General features: G+C 47.8%; 1 protein-coding gene across 4 annotated transcripts in view; it reads left to right on the forward strand.

The window, feature by feature from the left end:
• LOC119395641 (gastrula zinc finger protein XlCGF71.1-like) overlaps positions 1-20,353 on the forward strand; it is a 214,371-nt gene that overhangs the window by 46,662 nt on the left and 147,356 nt on the right. For 3 of the 4 annotated variants that reach the window (XM_049416713.1, XM_049416712.1, XM_037664561.2), the window contains exon 1: positions 19,147-19,545. The exons of the other annotated variant lie outside the window; for it this stretch is intronic. In XM_049416713.1, coding sequence (XP_049272670.1) covers positions 19,426-19,545 — 120 coding nt within the window. In that variant the 5' untranslated portion in view covers positions 19,147-19,425. Of the gene's footprint in view, positions 1-19,146; positions 19,546-20,353 lie in introns of those variants that run through there. 4 annotated transcript variants of the gene reach the window in all.

Genomic DNA, 20,353 nt, shown 5'->3' on the forward strand with positions numbered 1-20,353 from the left:
AAATGCTCGTTAGACTTTTCGGCAAAGACCCACAAGGAAGGGTGCCCATTAAGAGTCATTATTTCGGAACGAGGTTCGTGGCAGAAGCTTGTGGCGTCGTTTTTGTTAGAGAGCCTGCGATTGCTGAAAATTTCTGATCCTTTCTTGATCAAAAACGCCGATGATGTCATTGATTTTTTGAAACCTCTTCCCAGTATGTCCCTTGCCGCTTTTTCCATTGACGTGAAGGATTTGTTTTATTCAATTCCTCACAAAGATCTGTTACATTGTGTCGAAGACGCCATAGATGATCTATGGTGCTGTATCATTTTCTGGAAAGTTGGGTATTTCCGTGCCGGGTTTTTTGGATCTTCTTACACTGTACCTTAAGTCAACCTTTTCTGCCTGGGGTGGTGATGTGTTTTTGCAACGTCAGGGCATCTGTATAGGGTCGTGCATTGCTCCGATCCTCAGCGACCTGTTCTTGGCCCGCATTGATGGGAAACTGGAAAACCAGTTACAGGGGGCTAGCGTTGTGAATGTTTTCCGGTATGTGGACGATTTTTTGGTTTTTCACTCGGCAGATTTGGCGGGTTGCGAACAGAATGCCATGTCTATCTTGAAGGTCTTCCAGGACGAGCTCCAACCCCTTGAGGCCACGTATGACCTCCCTGAAGGTGACACCATCAAGTTTCTAGACTTGAGGCTGTTTTTTTTTCGAGACATCACACCTGTTGGCGGTATGAGCCTCGTGCTCAGAAGCCATTGCTGCCCTTCTCGTCGGGCCACTCGAAGCTGGTGAAAAGGGCAATAGCGCACTCGGCCTTGCAGAAGGCCCTGTGCAAGTCGTGTCACCACAAGGTGGATGACGCCTTTCTGGAGCAGGTGTCCCGCCTTAGGGTCGCAGGTTACACGCCGGACGTGGTGTCGTCTGTGACTGAAGGCTTGCTTAGGGATGTCAGGGACCCCAGGAGGAAGGAGGAGGGCAGAGTGAGATGGAGGGCGCAAGATAAGAAGAAGACAGCTGTGGTGCCCTATGTGCATGATGTCTCGCACAGGCTTAAGAAAATCGGGGAAAGCGCTGGGGTTCGCGTGGTTTTTTCGGCCCCTGAAAAGCTTTCGGGCTTGTGCAGTTCGACCTCTAGAAAAAAGAGGCTGCACCACAGACCATGAGCGAAAGTCCGTTCCATATGCGTTCAAGGCGTTGTGTACGCCATCCCTCTGACGTGTGGTAGAAAGTACGTGGGTCAGACGGGACGATGCCTGAACGAGAGGCTCCGTGAGCACTACTACAGCGTCCAAACGACAGTATCGGGGCACCTCGGCATCCACGTGCGGGATTGTGAGTGTAGGCCCCTCTTTGATAACACTGCGGTCCTCGCACGCAGTCGGAACCAAAGGGTGAGGGTAATCATCGAGGCTGAGGAAATTAAACGGTCTGGGGACGCATGCGTAAGCATGCCTTCCTTGCATCTTTCTGACAAAGAGCTTTTGTTTTTGGCGAGATATGGGAAGGGGGGCGGTGTTGGCACACGTGTGTGACTTATCGGCACTTTTCTTCTTTTCACCTTTCGGTTTTTACTTCCTGGTTTTCTCTTTTTTTCTTTTCTTGCTTTCCCTGTGTGTATATATACATGCGTCCCAATCCAATAAACTTTAGTTGGAAGAATGCGCTGTGTCCTTGTCCTCTCACTCGTCTGTTGCCTGTTTTTTGCGCTGAACTACGTTATGACCAGTGAAAAATCCTCGTCGTCAAGATGGTTTCTTTCAACATCGCTGCTAGGGTGGCTAGAAGGGGGTGTGTGAAAACCGGCCGCGGAAACCAGTCCCCAAATTGCGCGGATGCCGCAAGAGGCGCGCAGAGGTAAAGCCCCTATACTTCGTAAGGTATAGGGGCTTTACGCAGAGGCGCGGGGAGTCGAGCAGACGACGCGCCGCGTAGCGCTGCTCATGTCCGGCAAACCGGTCTCGCACTATTTCGCTTGCAACACTTTTCTGGGCTAATCATTTTTTTTTCTTTTCCCTTTCAGCGAGTGCAGTAAAAAAGGGCACGCTACCATCTTCCTTTCCTTCTTTGCTAATTTTCGTGAAGGAATGGGCACGAGAAAGAATATTCGCAACTTTCACAGACGGTAGCGACGCCATGCGGCAGCCGTCAGAACTGTCCTTCAGGGGATGCCCACGCAGCCAGCCCATTCCCGCGTTCAGTCGGCACCACTTCGGCGGTTCGCTGGCGCTTTATTTTTAGTCGATGGCGAGTTTAACGACGGCTTTTCTGAACGCTGTTGTGAACTACTGAAGTCGGACAGGTACTGCGAGTCGTATTGGCAATTATTTGCTTTATTGTTTCCTCAGTATGGGCAAGAGGTACAAGAATCACAAAATTTCCTGCGTGCCGCAGTGCACACGCCTTGCCGTCAAAGGCGAGGTTTCCTGTTTTGCACGAGCAGTGACCCTGCAAGAGAAAAAAAAAAAACATTTGTACTCGCGGCATTTCAGCTGCGTGGGGGATATTACTCCATCGAATTTTTTGTCATCAAAATACTTCTTTTGTAGACTGTGGTTTTTTACTTGTATTCTGCACTGATCACATATCATTTGTTAATTGACTGGTTTTTATTTCTGTTGCACACACGCCAATCATTGCGCGGGGCTACGGTTTAGTGCAGCAGCCTACTGGCAGATTTCTTTTCCATTGTCCTCTATCTGTGAACATATAAATGATGGAAATAAGATTTCGATTTGAAATTAGTGTTTCTGCGGTGATGAAATCAGCTTCCAAGCATGTCTCATCGGCTGTGCTACCCCATAAATCCCGCTTCAGCAGTCAAATACAACAAAGTGCCTTTTGTTTACAAGCGCATAAAAGCAGCGTAGTTTCTGCCGTGCAAAGCGATAATAGGGTTCGAACAGCGACGTCGCGACTGTAGGTACACGGTCGTCCACTCTTAGCTAGATCATGCGAGCGGATGGCTGGGCTCTTCAGAGCGCCATTGCTTCCGTCGTAGCCGAGCATCGAAGCGAAAATAGGACAAGAAGCAGGAGCTTGAGGTTGCTGTACACCTGTGCTGCTTTTGCTTCCGTGCAAGGCGCCTCGGACGAACTCATCCTCTAGAGCGCAGCCATCCGCTCGCATGATCTGAGAGCGAACGACCGTGTGCATATACTCCATACCACACGCATCAGCAGCAAGCTGATGATCGACACCGCACTCATTCTGGAATGCTACCGCACCAAATTCAAATATCGCTTCTTCTATGACACCACAAAGAGCTTGATGAGGGATCGAGTAATATAAGTCTTTTATATCGATAGAGATAGCCTTGTGAGGAAGCCTGGAAAGTTCATTCAGGTGCGTGATAATCAGCGAAGAATTCTTGACTAAAAAGGGGTCATTGACGCATAGCAACTTTAAGTAACTTTGTAGCCATAAGGCAATTGACTTTTGCCACGTGCCTTTTTCGGAAATAATCACACGAAAAGGTGTTCCAACCTTGTGGGTCTTAGCGGAGAAAAACATCTCCAGGGCCATCTTATCTGTCTTCTCAAGAGACTGGGCAAGTGCACTGAGGCTCAGCTTTGTTAATAAGTCTTTTGCTTTGCGCTTGAGATCCTTCAATTTGACATCCAGGCATCGGTTGAACACAGATTCAATGGCAGATTGAGCTTTACCTAAGAACGTCCCATGGCGTACAACACAGAACCCACCTTCTTTGTCAGAGTTCAAAACACAAAGGCCATTGCTCTTGAGGTAGGACGCCACTCGTCCAACTGGAACAACTCTTTCTTGGTGGGAGTGTCGGCGAAGAACATCAACACCCTCAGAAATGCAGCGGTCACCTTCACTTTTTAGTTTTGCTGAGAACGGATCCCTGAGATTCTTGGACCTTAGGCTTTCCTTTTCGAGTAACCACATATGTTGGAGATATGAGCCTCGTGCGAAAAAACCCTTGTTGCCTTTTGCCTCTGCACACAGCAAGCTTGTCAAGCGCGGAATTGCTCGTGCCTGTCTACACAACGCTTTGACTAAGTCCTGCTACCATTCGATTCATGAAAGCTTCTGCGGGCAAATTGCTCGCTTGAAGGCAGCTGGTTATCCACGTCATCTGCTGGTATCTGTTTCAGAGAAGCTCCGAAAGTGTTCGAAGAGCAGTGACCTGTGCACTAATTCGCAGGCAGCAGTGCGTAAGAAGGTGGCTGTCATTCCATACCTGCATGGTATATCCCACAATCTGAAAAAGATTGGTCAAAGAGCGGGGATATCAGTTGTGTTTTCAGCGCCTAATAAGTTGTCGCAGTTATGTGCCAGAACCAGTCCGGTAGGAAGGCCTTCCAATAGCTGCAAAATTAGGCACAGAAACAAATTTGTCGAATGTGTGAAGGGCGTAGTGTATCACATCCCTTTGTCTTGTGGTCAAAGTTACGTCGGACAGACAGGCAGATGCCTGAATGTGAGATTGCTCGAGCACAATCAGAAAGTGAAAAAAGGCAGTGAAGGTTTCTTGGCGGCTCATTGCGCAGAATGTAAATGCGTGCCTTTATTTGACACTACATCAGTGTTGGCATCTCACCCTAAGGATAGCATCAGGCTCATCATTGAGGCGGCAGCGATTGCTAATGGAAGCTGCATCAGCAAGCCATCCATCGCACTAACAAAAAAGGAACTAGATTACTTAAATTCACCCGCACGTGTAGGTCCTGCGTAGTTTTGCTGCTTTTATTTATATAAGTGCCCCCTTTTGCGTTGACTGATATCTGTGTAATCACATGTGACAGGTATATATGTGTGTGTTGCTTTAATAAACGATAGTTGGAAGTTAGCGCCTGTCTTCGTCGTTTCTTTGTCCGCCGTGCTCGTTTTGCGCTAAAGTTTTAGTATTGTAGCTTACACGTCGCTCGCTCGGCTCGCTGCAGCGAAGCTGCCATGTCAAGGCTGATTTGTGGCGGATATGGTGCCTCATAAAGGAATGAACTTCGCGGCAGATATTATCAAACATTATCACCGTATGGTATGACCGTACGCACAGTATCATAAGTGAAGCTTTACATCGTTCGCAAACATCGCGGCCAGCTGAGCTTGCCACTGCTTGCGATCGCTCCTTGATGCTGAGAAATGTAACCGATTAACATTTTGGGGGGGATTGCCATTTCACAAGGTTATAGCAACCTCAAGAAGCACGAAAAAATGCTACTGTGACATTGATATGAATTTTCCATACTTAACATTCTGCATGAGGTAGTTTTTAAGCACTTATTTATTCTTGCGTATTCACACTGGAAATATTTTTCAATTAATAACTGCACAGAAAATCGGAGAGCATTTTACTTTTCTTACACATTTTATTTGAAGTTGGGGGCATCATAGTAGGGAAGAAAGCTAGCACACTACAGGGTGATGCACATAACATCGCCCTTCGAAGCTTGAGGTGCTTTAATCTTTCTCCTGCAGAACTTCTCTGTTTAGAGATTTCGTGAAGAAGTGAAGCCGTGTGAGAACAAAAAGCTTGATTATGTTGCTTGTCAGATCTTGTTTGTGTGAGTCGCACCTGATGGTACGATCTGCATTGAGTTAATAGGTTCAACTACAGTGTCCCTTTGGAGCTTATTATAACTGAACCACAATGTGAATGTGTCCTCCTGTGCCTCCACAAATGAAAATAGTTCAGGTGACGGGCACAAAAGCCCTCCAACATCACAGAATGCTGTGACTGACGCAAGATCCTTATCTGCGTTCTCAAGAGATGTGAGCAGCTGCCCAAAACAGCCCCGGCATTTCGTTGCCATAACTTTCCTCCGTGCCACATAGCCTGTCAAACAGTACACCAGTCTTCCGTCACTGACTTGCACAGGATACACATGGTCGGAAACGAGAGTCGATGCCTGTGGTACACTTGAAGCTTCGTCCAGGTTTCCAGTGTCCAGTAAATTGTCGACATGGTTGGCCACTTCATCAGTTCCAACTAATGACTAAGTGTGCCACCTGCACAGTTGCCCGTGTTTGGTGCTTTTACCAAATTGTAAAAGCTAAGGGAATTCACGGCAGTAAGGAACTGGGTCGATGTGGGATGATCATTGCACCCAGATAACTGACGAATTATCCCGAATAGCTTTTCGATTGGATCATGGCGATTAGAATGGCAGCATTCTTTTCCAAACGCTTGTCTTCTCTTGGTATATTACGCTGCCACTGCTGTAACAAATGGTTGTCTTTCAGGACTCCAAACAATGAAAGTTTCTGCACACGATTTGTACCCAATTGAGCATCTGGGCCCAAAACAGTGGCTCTGACGTCTGCTCATGGCACACTCTCCGCAAAAGATATAACGTAAACACGACAAGGCTGTCCGACCAGCAAATGCAGCACGAAAGAACAGCGTAAACAGACAAAAGAATCACGTCTGACCGGCGAGTTGCAGCGTTGAACAACGTGCTCAACCTGAGAGTGCTGAGAGCCTGACGTGTATACGACAGCGCGCGCCACCTAGCACAAACATCGTAAGGCGGCGTCACTACCTCCCATTGCAGCCGCTTGGCGGTGATCACACTTCTAGTATTCTAGCCACTGTAGCACGGTCCCCTAAACGACAGCCATATTGGATTTCCACTAGCGCCCTCTCTAGGCCGTGAAAGTTGCGAATATCGGAGTGAGATGCGGTGCGCACCAATGAGCAAATGTCCATTGGTGTAACTATTTCCTCGAAAGAAATCGTTACACACACTCTGGGTGTTTCAAGATAAGACATATGAAGCTAAGGGTAACTGGAAAGTTATATTAAAAATAAAACATCGAGTACATGAAAATGCTAAATGAGTAAGCGGTCTTACTATCAGATAGATTTATTTATTTACCCTCTCGGTAGTAAACATCTAGATATGAAGTAATATAAAGGATCGAGCTAGACAAAATAGATTTGGAACAAAGAAGAGGAAAAGAAAAATAAGCCATAGGGGTAATCATTTCGTCACATTTATATAACAGAATACAGCATAGCAGACATCCCTCGACTATAGCCTAATGTAGTGGCGCCAAATGATAAGTTTATTGGAACACTTATTGCTACTCCAATATTTTCAAGTAGATCTACGATCGAGATACCTTTTTCTGTTTTTCTCTGGAATATCGATGAAAGCATAAAGGGAAGTGGTCTATGTATCGTGCAGACTACGCATGCGTCGTACGTATCTAATAGTTTACAGTGACGGACTGCAAAGATTAGCCAGCACGTGCCTGTAATGTCGACGGCTATATATGCTGGGGGTGTTCCTAAATAAACTGCTTTTTGGTTCTTGCATCCCGGCTGAATGCTACATGGTGTCAGAAGTGTGTTTGCTCGATGAGGGTACGGCAGGTTGTCGTACGTATTTGAGGCAATGGAACTAGTTAAGCCACCGGAGCACCTGCTACTTTCCGGAAACATCGCGAAGAATTGGGACTTGTTCATCCAGAAGTTCGAGCTGTTTCTTCAGGCGACAGCATCTGCGAAAGAGCCAAGGTTAGAAGCTGTGAAGGCTGCGCTACTTCTGAGTGTGGCCGGCGACGATGCACTTGAAGTGTTTAACAACTTCACCTTCCTGGAAGCGGAACGCAGGGATGACTACGCGACGGTCGTGCGGAAGTTTAAGGAATACTGTCAAGAACAAGTCAACGAAGTTTATGAAAGGTACATATTCCGGTCAAGAACCCAGGACGAAGCTGAGCCTTTTGAGCATTTCCTGCGCGACCTGCGGAAACTGTCCCGGAGCTGCAACTTCGCTGAATTGACCGAGTCAATATACGCGACCAGGTTGTGTTCGGTGTACATCACTCAAAGTTGCGGGAGAAGCTCCTGAAAGTGAAAAGTCTTACGTTAGACAAGGCGGAACAAATTTGCAAAGCCGCTGAGCTGGCCAGTCAACAGAACGAGGCGTGGGCTCAGGCCGAGAAACATGTCGCGTCGGTAAAAAAGCGCCCGTTTAAGTGCATGAAATGCAACCGGCTGCATGAGCGAAGCAGATGCCCGGCGTTTGGAAAGACGTGTTTTGTCTGTGGAGGCACGAATCACTTTGCAGTGTGTTGCAAGAAAGGGCCTACAGTAGGCGAAGTGGTCTATGCGCAAGACACCTTCGACATCCTCGACGTAAAAACTTGCAGTGTGAGAAGCTCGACGGACTGGATCGTAAACGCTAAAGTTGCCGACCAGGATGCCTTCTTGAAGGTGGACACAGGCTCCCAAGCAAACTTGCTGCCCTACTCGATCTATCGGAAGTGCAAAGGTAAACACATTCTGAAGCCAAGCAGCTCCACTCTACGGTCATATAGCGGTGACGCTATCAAACACTTCGGTGTCGCGACCTTGCCAGTGGCCATTAAGAATCAGTCCGGTCAGTTCGACTTCTTTATAGTCAAGAAAGGCCACCAAGCAATACTCGGACTGTGTGCAAGTGAGACGCTGGGATTGGTCGCGAGAACGGTGGATGCAGTCGAAGTTGGCACTAATGAAGTACTGGAGGAATTTCCTCACCTGTTCCAAGGAACGGGCTGTGTAGGGCGTCAGTATCGGATGGTATTACGTGCTGGTTCGGTACCTGTAGTCCAGCCAGCACGACGCGTACCCTTGACACTGCAAGAACCGCTGCGGGAGGAGCTGGACCGCATGGAACGGGGCGCTGTCATCACGAAAGTGACGGAACCAACGGACTGGGTGAGTCCCCTTGTTGTTGTACGTAAAAAGGACGGCACACTACGGGTATGCATTGATCCAAGGCATATCAATGCATGCCTGAAACGTGAGCACTATCAGATGCCTAAACGTGAAGATATTGAGGCCGAGCTCGCTGGCGCTAAATACTTTTCCCGCCTCGATGCTAATTCCGGATTCCACCAAATTCCTTTGGATGACGCCACATCAAAAATCTGCACATTTGGTACGCCCTTTGGTCGTTACCGCTTTCTGAGGCTGCCCTTCGGTATCGCATCGGCTCCGGAAGTGTTTCAAAAAACACTGAGCGAGGTTTTTGACAGGGCTCCTGGGGTACGGGTGTATGTAGATGACATCCTCGTCTGGGGCGCAACTAAAGAAGAACACGACACGCGCCTTCGGAATGCATTGCAACTGGCGAAAAACGCCGGCTTGACCTTTAACGCGAGCAAGTGCAGGTTCGGGCTAACTGAAGTCGACTTTTTGGGTGACGTAATCAGCCATGATGGAATAAGGCCAAATGGCACACTGAGTATGTCCCTAGCCAAAATGTCGCAGCCAACGGACAAAGCTGCGGTGCACAGGATGTTAGGCGTTGCGAATTATTTTGGGAAATACATTCCGCATTTGGCAGAAAGGACGAAACTCTTGCGCAGCCTCATCAAAAAAGACACCAAGTTTGAATGGTCAGAGAACCACGCTAACGAATGGACAGCTATTTGCACATGGCTCAGCAGCGCACCGTTGTTGGCCGTTTTCGATGCTGCCAGGGAAACAAAAATTTCTGCGGATGCTTCTAAACATGGACTGGGCGCCGCACTTCTACAGCTGCACGGTGACAGTTGGCGGCCTGTTGCGTATGCATCGCGCGTGATGAATGAAACTGAACAAAGGTACTCGCAAATTGAAAAAGAGGCGATGGGAATAACGTTCGGTTGTGAAAAATTTCATCATTTTGTATACGGGCGCAAGATAGTCATAGAGACAGATCACCGCCCACTGTTAGCCATTGCATCCAAAGGAATCGGTGATATGCCGCCACGTCTTCAGCGTTTCTTCCTGCGCTTACTGAACTACGACTATGTGCTTGAATTTGTACCAGGGAAAGAATTGCTGCTGGCCGACATGCTCTCGAGGTCATCACCCGTCAACGAACTCCAGGACACGGTTGGCTCAACCGAAGAAATAGAAGTTCACGCAATTGGTGCAGTCTCGGACTTGGTAAGCAAAAAAACCCTGGATTGTTTAGCTGCCGCGACGGCAAGCGACCCGGACTTGAAAGAAGTGATTCGCTACATCAGCGGCTGTGGCAGTATTGATGGCTGCATGAAACCTTTCACTGCTGAGCTGTCTTTGATAGAGGGAGTGGTGCTGAAAGGCACCAAAGTAGTTGTCCCAAAGTGTATGAGGAAAGAAATGCTTCAACGTATACACGAAGGGCATTTGGGCGTAAACAAATGCAAGGCACGAGCCCGACGATTGGTATTCTGGCCCGGACTTAACGCAGACATTGAAAATATGCTAAAAAGCTGCGCCGTGTGTCGAAAATATGTATATAAGCAACCAAGCGAGCATTTTATGCTTAGACCCACGCCAGATCACGCCTGGTACAGAGTGGGCGTTGATATCTTTCAGCACGGAGGAAGCTCGTACATGTGCTTTTTCGACGCGCATTCAAACTTCCCGGAGGTGGAAAAACTGAGCGATACCACGTCTAGCACCGTCATTAAAAATTGAGCTGCATTTTTGCGCGATATGGAATCCCAGTCGAGGTTTGCAGTGACAATGGCCCTCAGTTCGCGTCTCATGAGTTTGCTACCTTTGCATCCAGGTACGACTTCAGGCACGTGACATCTAGTCCTGGCTTTCCACAGTCCAATGGATTGGCGGAAAAGGGTGTCCAAATAGTAAAACGGATTATGAAAAAGACAAAAGAGAATCGCGACGACTTCTGGCTGGGCATTCTCAGTTACCGATCTACACCATTGGAAGACGGCCGCTCCCCGGGCGAGCTGTTGCAAGGCCGGAGGCTACGAACCAGGCTTCCCGACTTCAGCCCGCAAATGAAAAAATCCGTGTTCAAGCGCAGGCAAGTCGACAACCGCAAGGACCTACCAGTGCTCAAGAAAGGAGAAGTGGTGAGGATTCGAGATAAAGCATGGACCCGCAAAGCACAGGTCGTGGAACCTGTAGCGCCAAGGTCCTATCGCGTCGTTACCGAAGATGACAAAGTGCTTCGTCGGAACCGGAGACACCTGATTCCAACGCGTGAACCCTTTCGACACGATGGCCTCGACAGCGACGAGCCGGAAAGCGAGGACGACCAGCCAGAGGTGACAGCACCAACTGGGATGCACGCAAACACGGCTCCAACCCCTACACTGCTCCCAAGACGGTCTCAGAGGGCAACTCGCCAGCCAAGACGTCTGCAGTACGATCATAACTTCAATCAAGTCCATTGTGTATCTCGGCTTTAAGAAACTGTTAAAGAGAGGAAGGTGTATCGTGCAGACTACGCATGCGTCGTACGTATCTAATAGTTTACAGTGACGGACTGCAAAGATTAGCCAGCACGTGCCTGTAATGTCGACGGCTATATATGCTGGGGGTGTTCCTAAATAAACTGCTTTTTGGTTCTTGCATCCCGGCTGAATGCTACAGTCTGTTGTTTCAAATAATTGCAAAGTTTGCTCAACGGGGACGCCGTGAGACCAGCATTATATGAATAAAAATTCACTCCTGAAATTCGACAGTGTAAGCTGGTGTAAAAAACTTCTAATTGTCGAGATGCACAACGCTGTTTACTCCAATAATATCTTACATGTACGAAGTCTTTCAATATATCCAGCTATAATTTGTCAATGTCACTTTGTAAACAAGCATTTATACCTTAAAGCTGTCGTATAAGCCGTATCTGGTGAATTAATTACTAGAGGTCTACATAGAGATACTAAGGCTCATGAGTCCGCCATTTCATTAAGATACAATCCACGGTGACCCTTTACCTTCAGCAACCCATTTTTTTTTTGTTGTAAGTTTGCAGGTATTAGATAACGGAGCATGCTCAGGAGTGTTGAATCCGTTGCCGTATATAGGAAGTGCTGAACATACGGAAAGATAATGTGTAACTATGACTGCCGCTGATTCATTTGACGGGAGTTTGCTAAAGCAATAGCCAATATTTCGGGAATCAATATATATAGGTGTATATATATGGCGATTAGAGGAAGACAGAAAAAGACGCTAATTTCTCCAACCCAATAGGGAGCGCGCTAAGCTCCTTAGGTGTATGATCGGGAAGTCAAATTAAAAAAGACCACTGAGGAGAGCGAGAGAAGATGCCTAACCCTGCCTTCTCCTTTAATACCGATGCAGTAGTCGCAACTGTATAGCTTATTGACAGGTGAGCAAGTTAATCGTGTATTGGTCATTTAACTATCGAAATGTCATTTGTTTAGCATCAGCAAAAAAAAAAATATCACTAAATTCTAAGTGAAGGATTGAACTGAGTTTACTTGTAGAGCCAATATCTTATATTTTTGCATTCAGTATATAGCAGCGTTTTTACAAATATAATCTGAGGGGTGTGCACTCGCGACGAATGTGCGTCAAAGAATAAACTAGGTCTTTAATGGAAACCTATAATGATCGTCTCTAATGCGAACTGTATATCTTTAAAAACGTTTTATCTGTTGGTATTGTGGATCTAATGAGCAAGCTATGGTAATAGCGCTTCCATATCTAACACGTTGTTTTCAACGAACGTTAGAAGTCGAAGGCACAAGCACAAGCCTTTCCTTTCTAATAGTATTAGATGTTTCATTTTTTAAGCTGGGTGTCGAGAAAAAAAACGCCGCCTTATTTTGTAATAGGGCGAACATAGATTTTGTATAATAAATTATTTGTGGCGCAACTGAGACAAGCAAGGAAAAAAAAGAGAGAAGACAAGATGGCGCCCTGTCCTGTCTTCTCTTTTTTTTTTCTTGCTTATCTCAGTTGCGCCACAAATATTTTAAGCTATGCCCAACTCGCCCAGCGTCACACTCTGCTAATACATTTTGTAAATCATTATCACTGTATATTTCTTCGCAACACAGCTCTTTGGTTTCAGAGTTTTCGTAGCAGCTAGGAACCAAGCACCAGCAATCAGTTTTCTTCGTTTTATAGGGCATTATCACCACAGCTAACAAATGCATGACCCGTGTACAATAAAGACTACGTAAATGGTGAAAAGAAAAAGTGACGCCGCGTTTCCTTGCGGTGGCCTTCCAACGGGCAATCTGCGACAGCGGCGGCTGTACCCATGGAGGAAGGAAAACCTAAGGAGAGGCCCTGACGTCACATTCGTGAAGCCTCCGCATCGCAAACGCCCGCAATGCCTCCTAGCGAAGGAGCAGCGAAACATTTCGCGATTTCCGTCTCGTCGTTTGCAAGCGCACGCGCGCGTTGAGCGAGTCGCGAAACTATTGCAGCCTTTTTTTGTTTTTCGCCGTGCAAGCGGCGTAGTCGATTCACGCGTGCTGCTCCTTCTGTGTGTTCGTTAGGAAAGCTACGCAATGCCCAGCTGTTGTGCGCAATGCCCAATTCTGTGCAAATCGCGTGCACTGCGGGCAGTACCGGGTGTCACTTTTCATGTGTACGTATACGTTCGCTTCATTACTGATCACTAAGGCATGGTATCTGCATGCGGAGCACTCGGATGTGCGTTCTGTTGCTTCTTACTCGTTGTGTCAACTCGGAACACACGTGAAATTTTGTTTTTGGCGTCTGACGCACCGTATACATACCATGCGCTGAAGGCATCGTACGTTTTAGAGGCTGTGTAGTTCAAACGAAAGGTCCATAAACTTTTCTTGTTGTTATCGGACTACGTTTTGTATGTATTGTGTGGTGTGCGCTCGCTGCGTGCTTGTGTTGTGTGCGCACTGGAATTACAAACTTTACGTGCACGATCGCGTATACAATACAGGGGTGTCTTCTTTTCGACGTGAGGTTACGTCAACTATAGGTTGGCGGTGCGTCGAATAGCTACTGCGTCCACTCCATATACACGAGCAAAGAACCGCTAATCGGGCAATAGATTTGGAAATCGGGCTACGAGAAAGGAAAAGAAAAGCCTAACGCCCAGCAGAACGCGTAAATTACTGCGAGGTGAGTTCGAATACGATGAGGCAGAGGCTGAAAGTTTTTGATTACGGCACGCACCGGTACTCTCTGTACTGTTGCACAAAAACGCTCCGCGAAGGATTTCAGCACGCAGTGCTCGGGCCTGCCACGCACGAACAGCCTGGTAAACGTCTGCTTGCAACATTTTACTGCGTGCGAACCGCACAATACGCTCTAAGTTTACGCTGGGACTACAATTCCGAGCAGAAGTGAACCACCGTGGAGAGCACGCCGCGGGGCGTCTGCTGTTTCGTTTGCCCCATACCGGTTTGTTTGCCCCATAAATCTGACGTCACTTCCGCCACACTTTTCGCAATGCATTGGGATACGACAGGGCCTCTCCTTAGTTTTTCCTTCCTCCATGGCTGTACCAGTGGGCTGTACCCGCGCCCTCTGCCGCAGCGCCCCTGGCAGCATCGTCGCGCAGAGGGACCCACTCGGGCAAGGGAAACGCGATGCGCTCCGCACACCTCCCCATTCTATCCACTGCTGAAAGCAATCTGAAGAATTTCCTCCGCCGAACGACTTGGACCACTCCGCGTCACCATGTTTACAATCAGTGGCGTAAGTCCAGTTCAATCACAAGGGGGGACACACCTCGCCATAGCGGCCATTTTGTTTTTATTTATATAAATATTAAAAATATGCCTTGAAATAAAATTTGAAAAAAAAAAAGAGCGAGCATGGGTTCCCAGCTCATGTAATTGCATTGTTCTATTGGGCCTTCTCCGAAACCGGTCAAGCGGCAGTTGCGATTTCAATAGTCTCCCATAGCTGAAGGGTATTGATCACGGGCCTGCACACACTACAAAACAAACAGGCATTGACAAAAAAAGTTGATTGCACTATACTTATCTCTGAAGCAATTCAAATATATGGTGTTTGAAAGTTAAATCTCAAGGGGAGACAATGCAAGGGGTCCCCCCCCCCCAGCCTGAACACAAGGGGGGTCAGGGCCCCCCTGACCCCCCGTGATATACGCCAGTGTTTACAATTAGAGAGACGTCTGGGCGCGGAGAACAATTTGCTCGCAAACCGGTCAACAAGCAAATCGCTTGCAGTGTGCTGCCACCTATCAACAAACGTACAAAAACAAGCGGCGCAGCGCTCGCTATGAAACCAACACACTGGTGAAGGACGGCGTTGAGAGCGGTCGCTCCACGAAGGCGTGGAGCGGACACGTCCTCGGATAACAGAAACGTCGCTCGCTCGATCCATAAGAGCGCTTTCCTGACAAAGGATAGAGGCCCTACTTTAATGTATCACCAGCTTGAGATTGCTTTGTTACAGAAGAGCACATCGCGAGCCCGCACGACCTCCCGCGTACGATGTTATGGGATTCATGCACTACAAAAAAAAAAAAAAAAACACTGACGATTGCGATATGCAAGTAAAACAGGGTAAGTTTCAAATGAAAATGTTAACTAACCCACGTGGCTACAGAAAACCTCGCGAAGCTATGCGTACGCTGTCATTGAAAGCGCGAGTTGCCACTTATTTTCATGAAAACTTCGCGTCTCACAAGAACGAATCAGATTTCTCGTGTCACGGGGAGCCCGGTTTGTTCGGTGCTGCAGGGAACATGCAAACTCGCAGTGTTCATTTCTCGCCAACGTGTTAACACTGAGGCTAGCACAGCCGAACAAGGGAGCGACTGCGTAGTGCTGCCATTTTGTCGTCTACTAACCCTCCTCGAGAGGATGCTCCTGAATTCCGCTTCGTGGCGCGACAGTCTATGGGCATTGCGAGTACACGGTGAAGCTGTTTTTCTAAGGCACTGACTACGGTGACGGGGCCCGTCAGCGCAGTACCGTCGTAAAAGTGACGGGGCCCGTCACCTTAGTGTAAATTGTAATAGTGACGGGGCCCGTCATAATAGCGACGTATTTATAGCGACGGGCCCCGTCATCGTAAAGCAGTGACTACGGTGACGGGGCCCGTCAGCACAGTACCATCGTAAAAGGGACGGGGCCCCTTTACCGTCCTCGTCGTGTGGCGTTCGGGGCGTAGTAGTTACTTGTGTGAGGCAATAAAGAAAAAAAAAAATGCGTTCATGGCGTAGTTGGTGGGCGCGCTCTCCATGAAGTGTTAGGGCTGCAGGTCGTCAGTTCGATTCCTCCCGTTTTTTCTTCCTTTTTTTTCAGGTTATGCGTCAACATCAACGTTACTGCTCTCACGGAGTCGTAACTTTTTTGTTCATGTCTGCGGCGGTTAGACAGCCCTAGCGTTCGGATGATGCGTTGTTCCTATTTGTGCGAATATTCGAGCAATTCGAATATTCGAACGAATATTAAAGTATTCGAATTCGCTTCGAAACGAATTTAAATTCTAGGAAATTTCAAAGTATTCGAAATGAACGAATAGACATATATAAACCGCATGTAACTCTCTGTAAAGGTGGTTTCACTGCAGTGAAGGTGTGCTATACCGTGAACACACCTTTCCAAGAGAAATCCGCACTGCCGCGAAGCCCCACTTCAAGGTTAAATGAACATGCAGTAAAACCTTGTTAATTCAGAGTCACTGGGACTGTGACAAATTTAATTAAGCGGGTTTTCGAATTAACCAAACATACAAAAGGCGGGATGCAAGGAATTTTGTATTACTGGAAGTAAGCAGAGGTGGTCGTTTGCTGTGCCTGCTAGTTTGCGGTTACAAGGGTTTTTTCCAGCAATACTTGGTCCGAATTTTGCCGCTAAACCGGGGAAACGGCGGGCCTCGCTGAGGCCAGTGCAAGAAAAAAAAGAAAGAGGAAAAAAAAACCTTCTCGTGGTCAACTGAAATGCGCGCCTGTGAAAAAGACGTGCTTCGCTGCAACACAGTGGTGACACACGGGCAGCATGTCACCTACTCCTCGCAGCGTCAGTGCGTCATGATGCGGCCATTCGCCCATTCTTTCTGGTAAAATAAAGAATGTAATAATGACCAGTGTGACGGAATTCGCGATGTGTTCTGGGTGGAAAAAGAGGATCATTGAAGCTTTCGACTGAGTTTTCGAAGTAGGCGTTGCGGGCAAGTACTCCGCCAGCAGTGCAAGTGTGCAAATTGCCGGAACAACCGCCAATCGGAGGTTCACACACATCACGAATTCCGTCAGACCGTCCTTTATTAATTTCTCTATTTTCCTTGAAAGAATGGGTAAATCATGCCGCACTGAGGTTGAGAGAAGCATTCGTCATGCTGCCCGCGTGTCGCCGCTGTGATGCAGTGAAGCACGTCTTCTTTTCCGCAGGCGCACATTTCAGTTGACCACGAGACCGCCTTTTGTTTTGTTTTTTTTCTTGCGCTGGCAGCAGCGAGGCTGGGATGCTTCACTTGTCACTCATTAGTATCGCTACATTGCATTGCCTTGTGGCTCCTAAGGGCCATCGTTTCTGCGGATTTGCGGCTAAATCGGGATCGCGAATTGGCACATGGCACCCAAAGTTTTTTAATTAACCGGGCTGTATGGTACTCACCGCCGCTTCAAATTATCCACTCAAATTTACATTGCAAAATACAGGGCCATAGAAATCCTTCTAATTATGCGGGATTTCGAAATAAAAGTTCGAATTAATGAGGTTTTAACTGTATTACCCTCACATCGATTCGTCATTCTTTAAGTTTAAAAGCTTGTTATGCCGGCTTATATGCTCTAATTATAGTAAATTTTAATTAACATATTTTATATGTTATCACTTGCATTCAACCGAAAGTCAACTCCTGCTACTACTCAAAGTTGCTTCGAATTCGCTTCGGACCTAAAATTTACTATTCGCACAAACCTATAGTTTGTTCCTATGCGACCTCGGTTCCAGTCGCGCTGAATAAGAAAATATATATGTTTCCATTTTTTTTTCTTTTTTCAGTATTGTTTCACAATACCGTTCCGAGCTTCCGGCTAGTCAACAATAGTTACTCATTCGTGGTAGCATGGCTCAGCGTGGGAGAGCGGAGCCCGTTCATCAGCCTGTCGCTGCGCCGCTGACGGTCATGCGCTGCGCAGCCAGTTACAGGGACGATGGGCGCAGCGAGGACAGCCAGTCAAATCAGCAATATGTTCCCTCCGAGATCTATTTCGCGACCATGGACTCTAGAAAAAATCCAGGAAGTCTTCAGGCGCAGGTGGCTGTTTTGGTCGGTGGTGCACGTCAGTACGAAAACATTTCGGAGGTGGGGGGGGGGGGGGGGGGGGGGGGGGAGCAGCGACGCATTGGCGGCATGCTGATATGCAGCGTCAGCGGCGCAGCGACATATGCTGATTAACGGGCTCCGCTCTCCCACACTGAGCCGTGCCACCACGAATGAGTAACTATTGTTGACTAGCCGGAAGCTCGGGACGGTATTGTGAAACAATAATGAAAAAAGTAAAAAAAAAACGGAAAAATTTTTTTATTTAGCGCGATTAGAACCGAGGTCGCATAGGAAAAACACACAACCGCCGCAGACATGAACGAAAAAGTTACGACTCCGTCGGAGCAGGAACGTTGACGTTGACGCATAACCTGACAAAAAAAAAAAAAAAAAAAAAAAACCGGGAGGAATCGAACTGACGACCTGCATGCTGATGAACTACGCCACGAACACCACACGACGTGGGCCATTTTTTTTTTTTTTTTTCCTTTATTGCCTTCTTGACTACAGGTCAAGATCGTCTAACAAGCACACATCACATCCGTTTCATGTGCGTTAATGTATCAAACAGAGCTATCACATCTTCATCACAGTCAGTCGTCTTATACACCTCACGAACTTTGACAACAAACTACGCTAAAACGACCAAAAATCTGCGGTAAGGGGGCCCCGTCACCGTAGTCACCGCTTTACGACGACGGGGCCCGTCATTATAAAGACGTCGCTATTATGACGGGCCCCGTCACTATTACAATTTGCACTACGGTGACGGGCCCCGTCACTTTTACGAGGGTACTGCGCTGACGGGCCCCGTCACCGTAGTCAGCATGGTAGTCAGTGCCTTTTTCAAAAGTCAGAGACGTAAAAATATGGTTAGAATGCTCGCGACGCCCGCTGACTGCGTGCTTTCAAGTACAGCGAAGCAAAGAAAGTGGCCCGCTGAGCCCCTGCTGCCACCTTACGGGAAATGGTAGCAACTCGAGAGCTTTCGTACAACGTGCGGCACACTGGCGATTCGAAGCGGCGCCGTGTACGTGCAGAGTCACGTGGCCTACTATGCTTTTTTTGGTAATTTTGTTGCTAGAAGTCAAGATGGCAGCGCCCACAAAACGCGAATGGGTGCTGTTTGTTTATGCTGAGCCGCCGTTGTAAAGATGCGTCCCGGACGCTCGCACCGTCAGTCGCCCTTCGTATTCTAAGTAATCGACCGCCCCACCCTACGTTTATGGTTTAGGCTTCGAAGAACTACTAGCGGACGGCGAACCTTGTCGCATCATGCCGGCCTCATGCGCAGCGTACGGCTGAACGTGCAACGGTGGCTGAGACGCTGAGACCATGTACTCTTTCACATCTTCCGACGTGAGAAAAAACGAGCTACTGAGTGGATCGCTGCTGTAGAAGTAATTTCAAGCCTTCGAGAACCACTGTACTCTGCCCGAAACATCTTCGTGACAGAGACTGCCATCAGAGTTTATCGCTAAGTCGTGTAATGGGAACGCCGGTGAAATCTGCTCAACTGAGGCCAGGCTTGTTGCCGTCGATCTTCGTTTTGGAACGGAACGAATCGCCGGCTCCGCGAGCAGCATTCTCGAAGAGGCCAGAACATGGGGTAAGATGTCGAATGTTGGAACTTACTAAGCTGCATGTATAAGAGTGCTCATGAGACCATTCCACATTGTGAAAATCGATGATTAGAAAAGCTGTATAATACACGGCACGGAGGTGACGCGGAATTTCGATGAAAGGTACAGAAAGTGACTTTAAATGCGAAACATCCTAAGCGAACTAAAGGCACTCTTATCATTTCTATCTATCTATCTATCTATCTATCTATCTATCTATCTATCTATCTATCTATCTGTCTGTCTGTCTGTCTGTCTGTCTGTCTGTCTGTCTGTCTGTCCGTCTGTCCGTCTGTCCGTCTGTCCGTCCGTCCGTCCGTCCGTCCGTCCGTCCGTCCGTCCGTCCGCCTGCGTCTGGGCGCTTTAGTGGCGCTTTAGTGGTCGACCCTTCAATATGGTATGTACCAAAATTGGCATAGGAAGACGTGAGCGTATGAAGAACACGCACAGTTTAACGATGACATTCTTCTGCCCCCTGAAAAATAAGTCGACGTCATTAACCAGATCACTGCGACTACCGGTGCACGTGCTTTCAAGTAACCCGAGAGGTGTTGCTGTTTCAAACTCAATCAGTCTGAGGACGCGAAAACGAGCTCTGACTGCGCCGTCTCTTACAACGAGCATCTCGGGAGCGCGCGCGCCTGCTTGGTAACCCCGCGCTCGTGGCCGCTGCAGTGACCAAATAATTTCAAAATTAACGTCTTCAGTGCCGGCGACACCTTTTTCGGTGCCTGCTGGCCTTTTAATAAAAATAAATTCAATCCTGCCTGCATATTATACACTTGCTGGGCAAGA

This window comes from Rhipicephalus sanguineus, chromosome 6 (assembly GCF_013339695.2).
Source record: "Rhipicephalus sanguineus isolate Rsan-2018 chromosome 6, BIME_Rsan_1.4, whole genome shotgun sequence".
In the NCBI taxonomy this organism is placed as follows: Eukaryota; Metazoa; Arthropoda; class Arachnida; order Ixodida; family Ixodidae; genus Rhipicephalus; species Rhipicephalus sanguineus.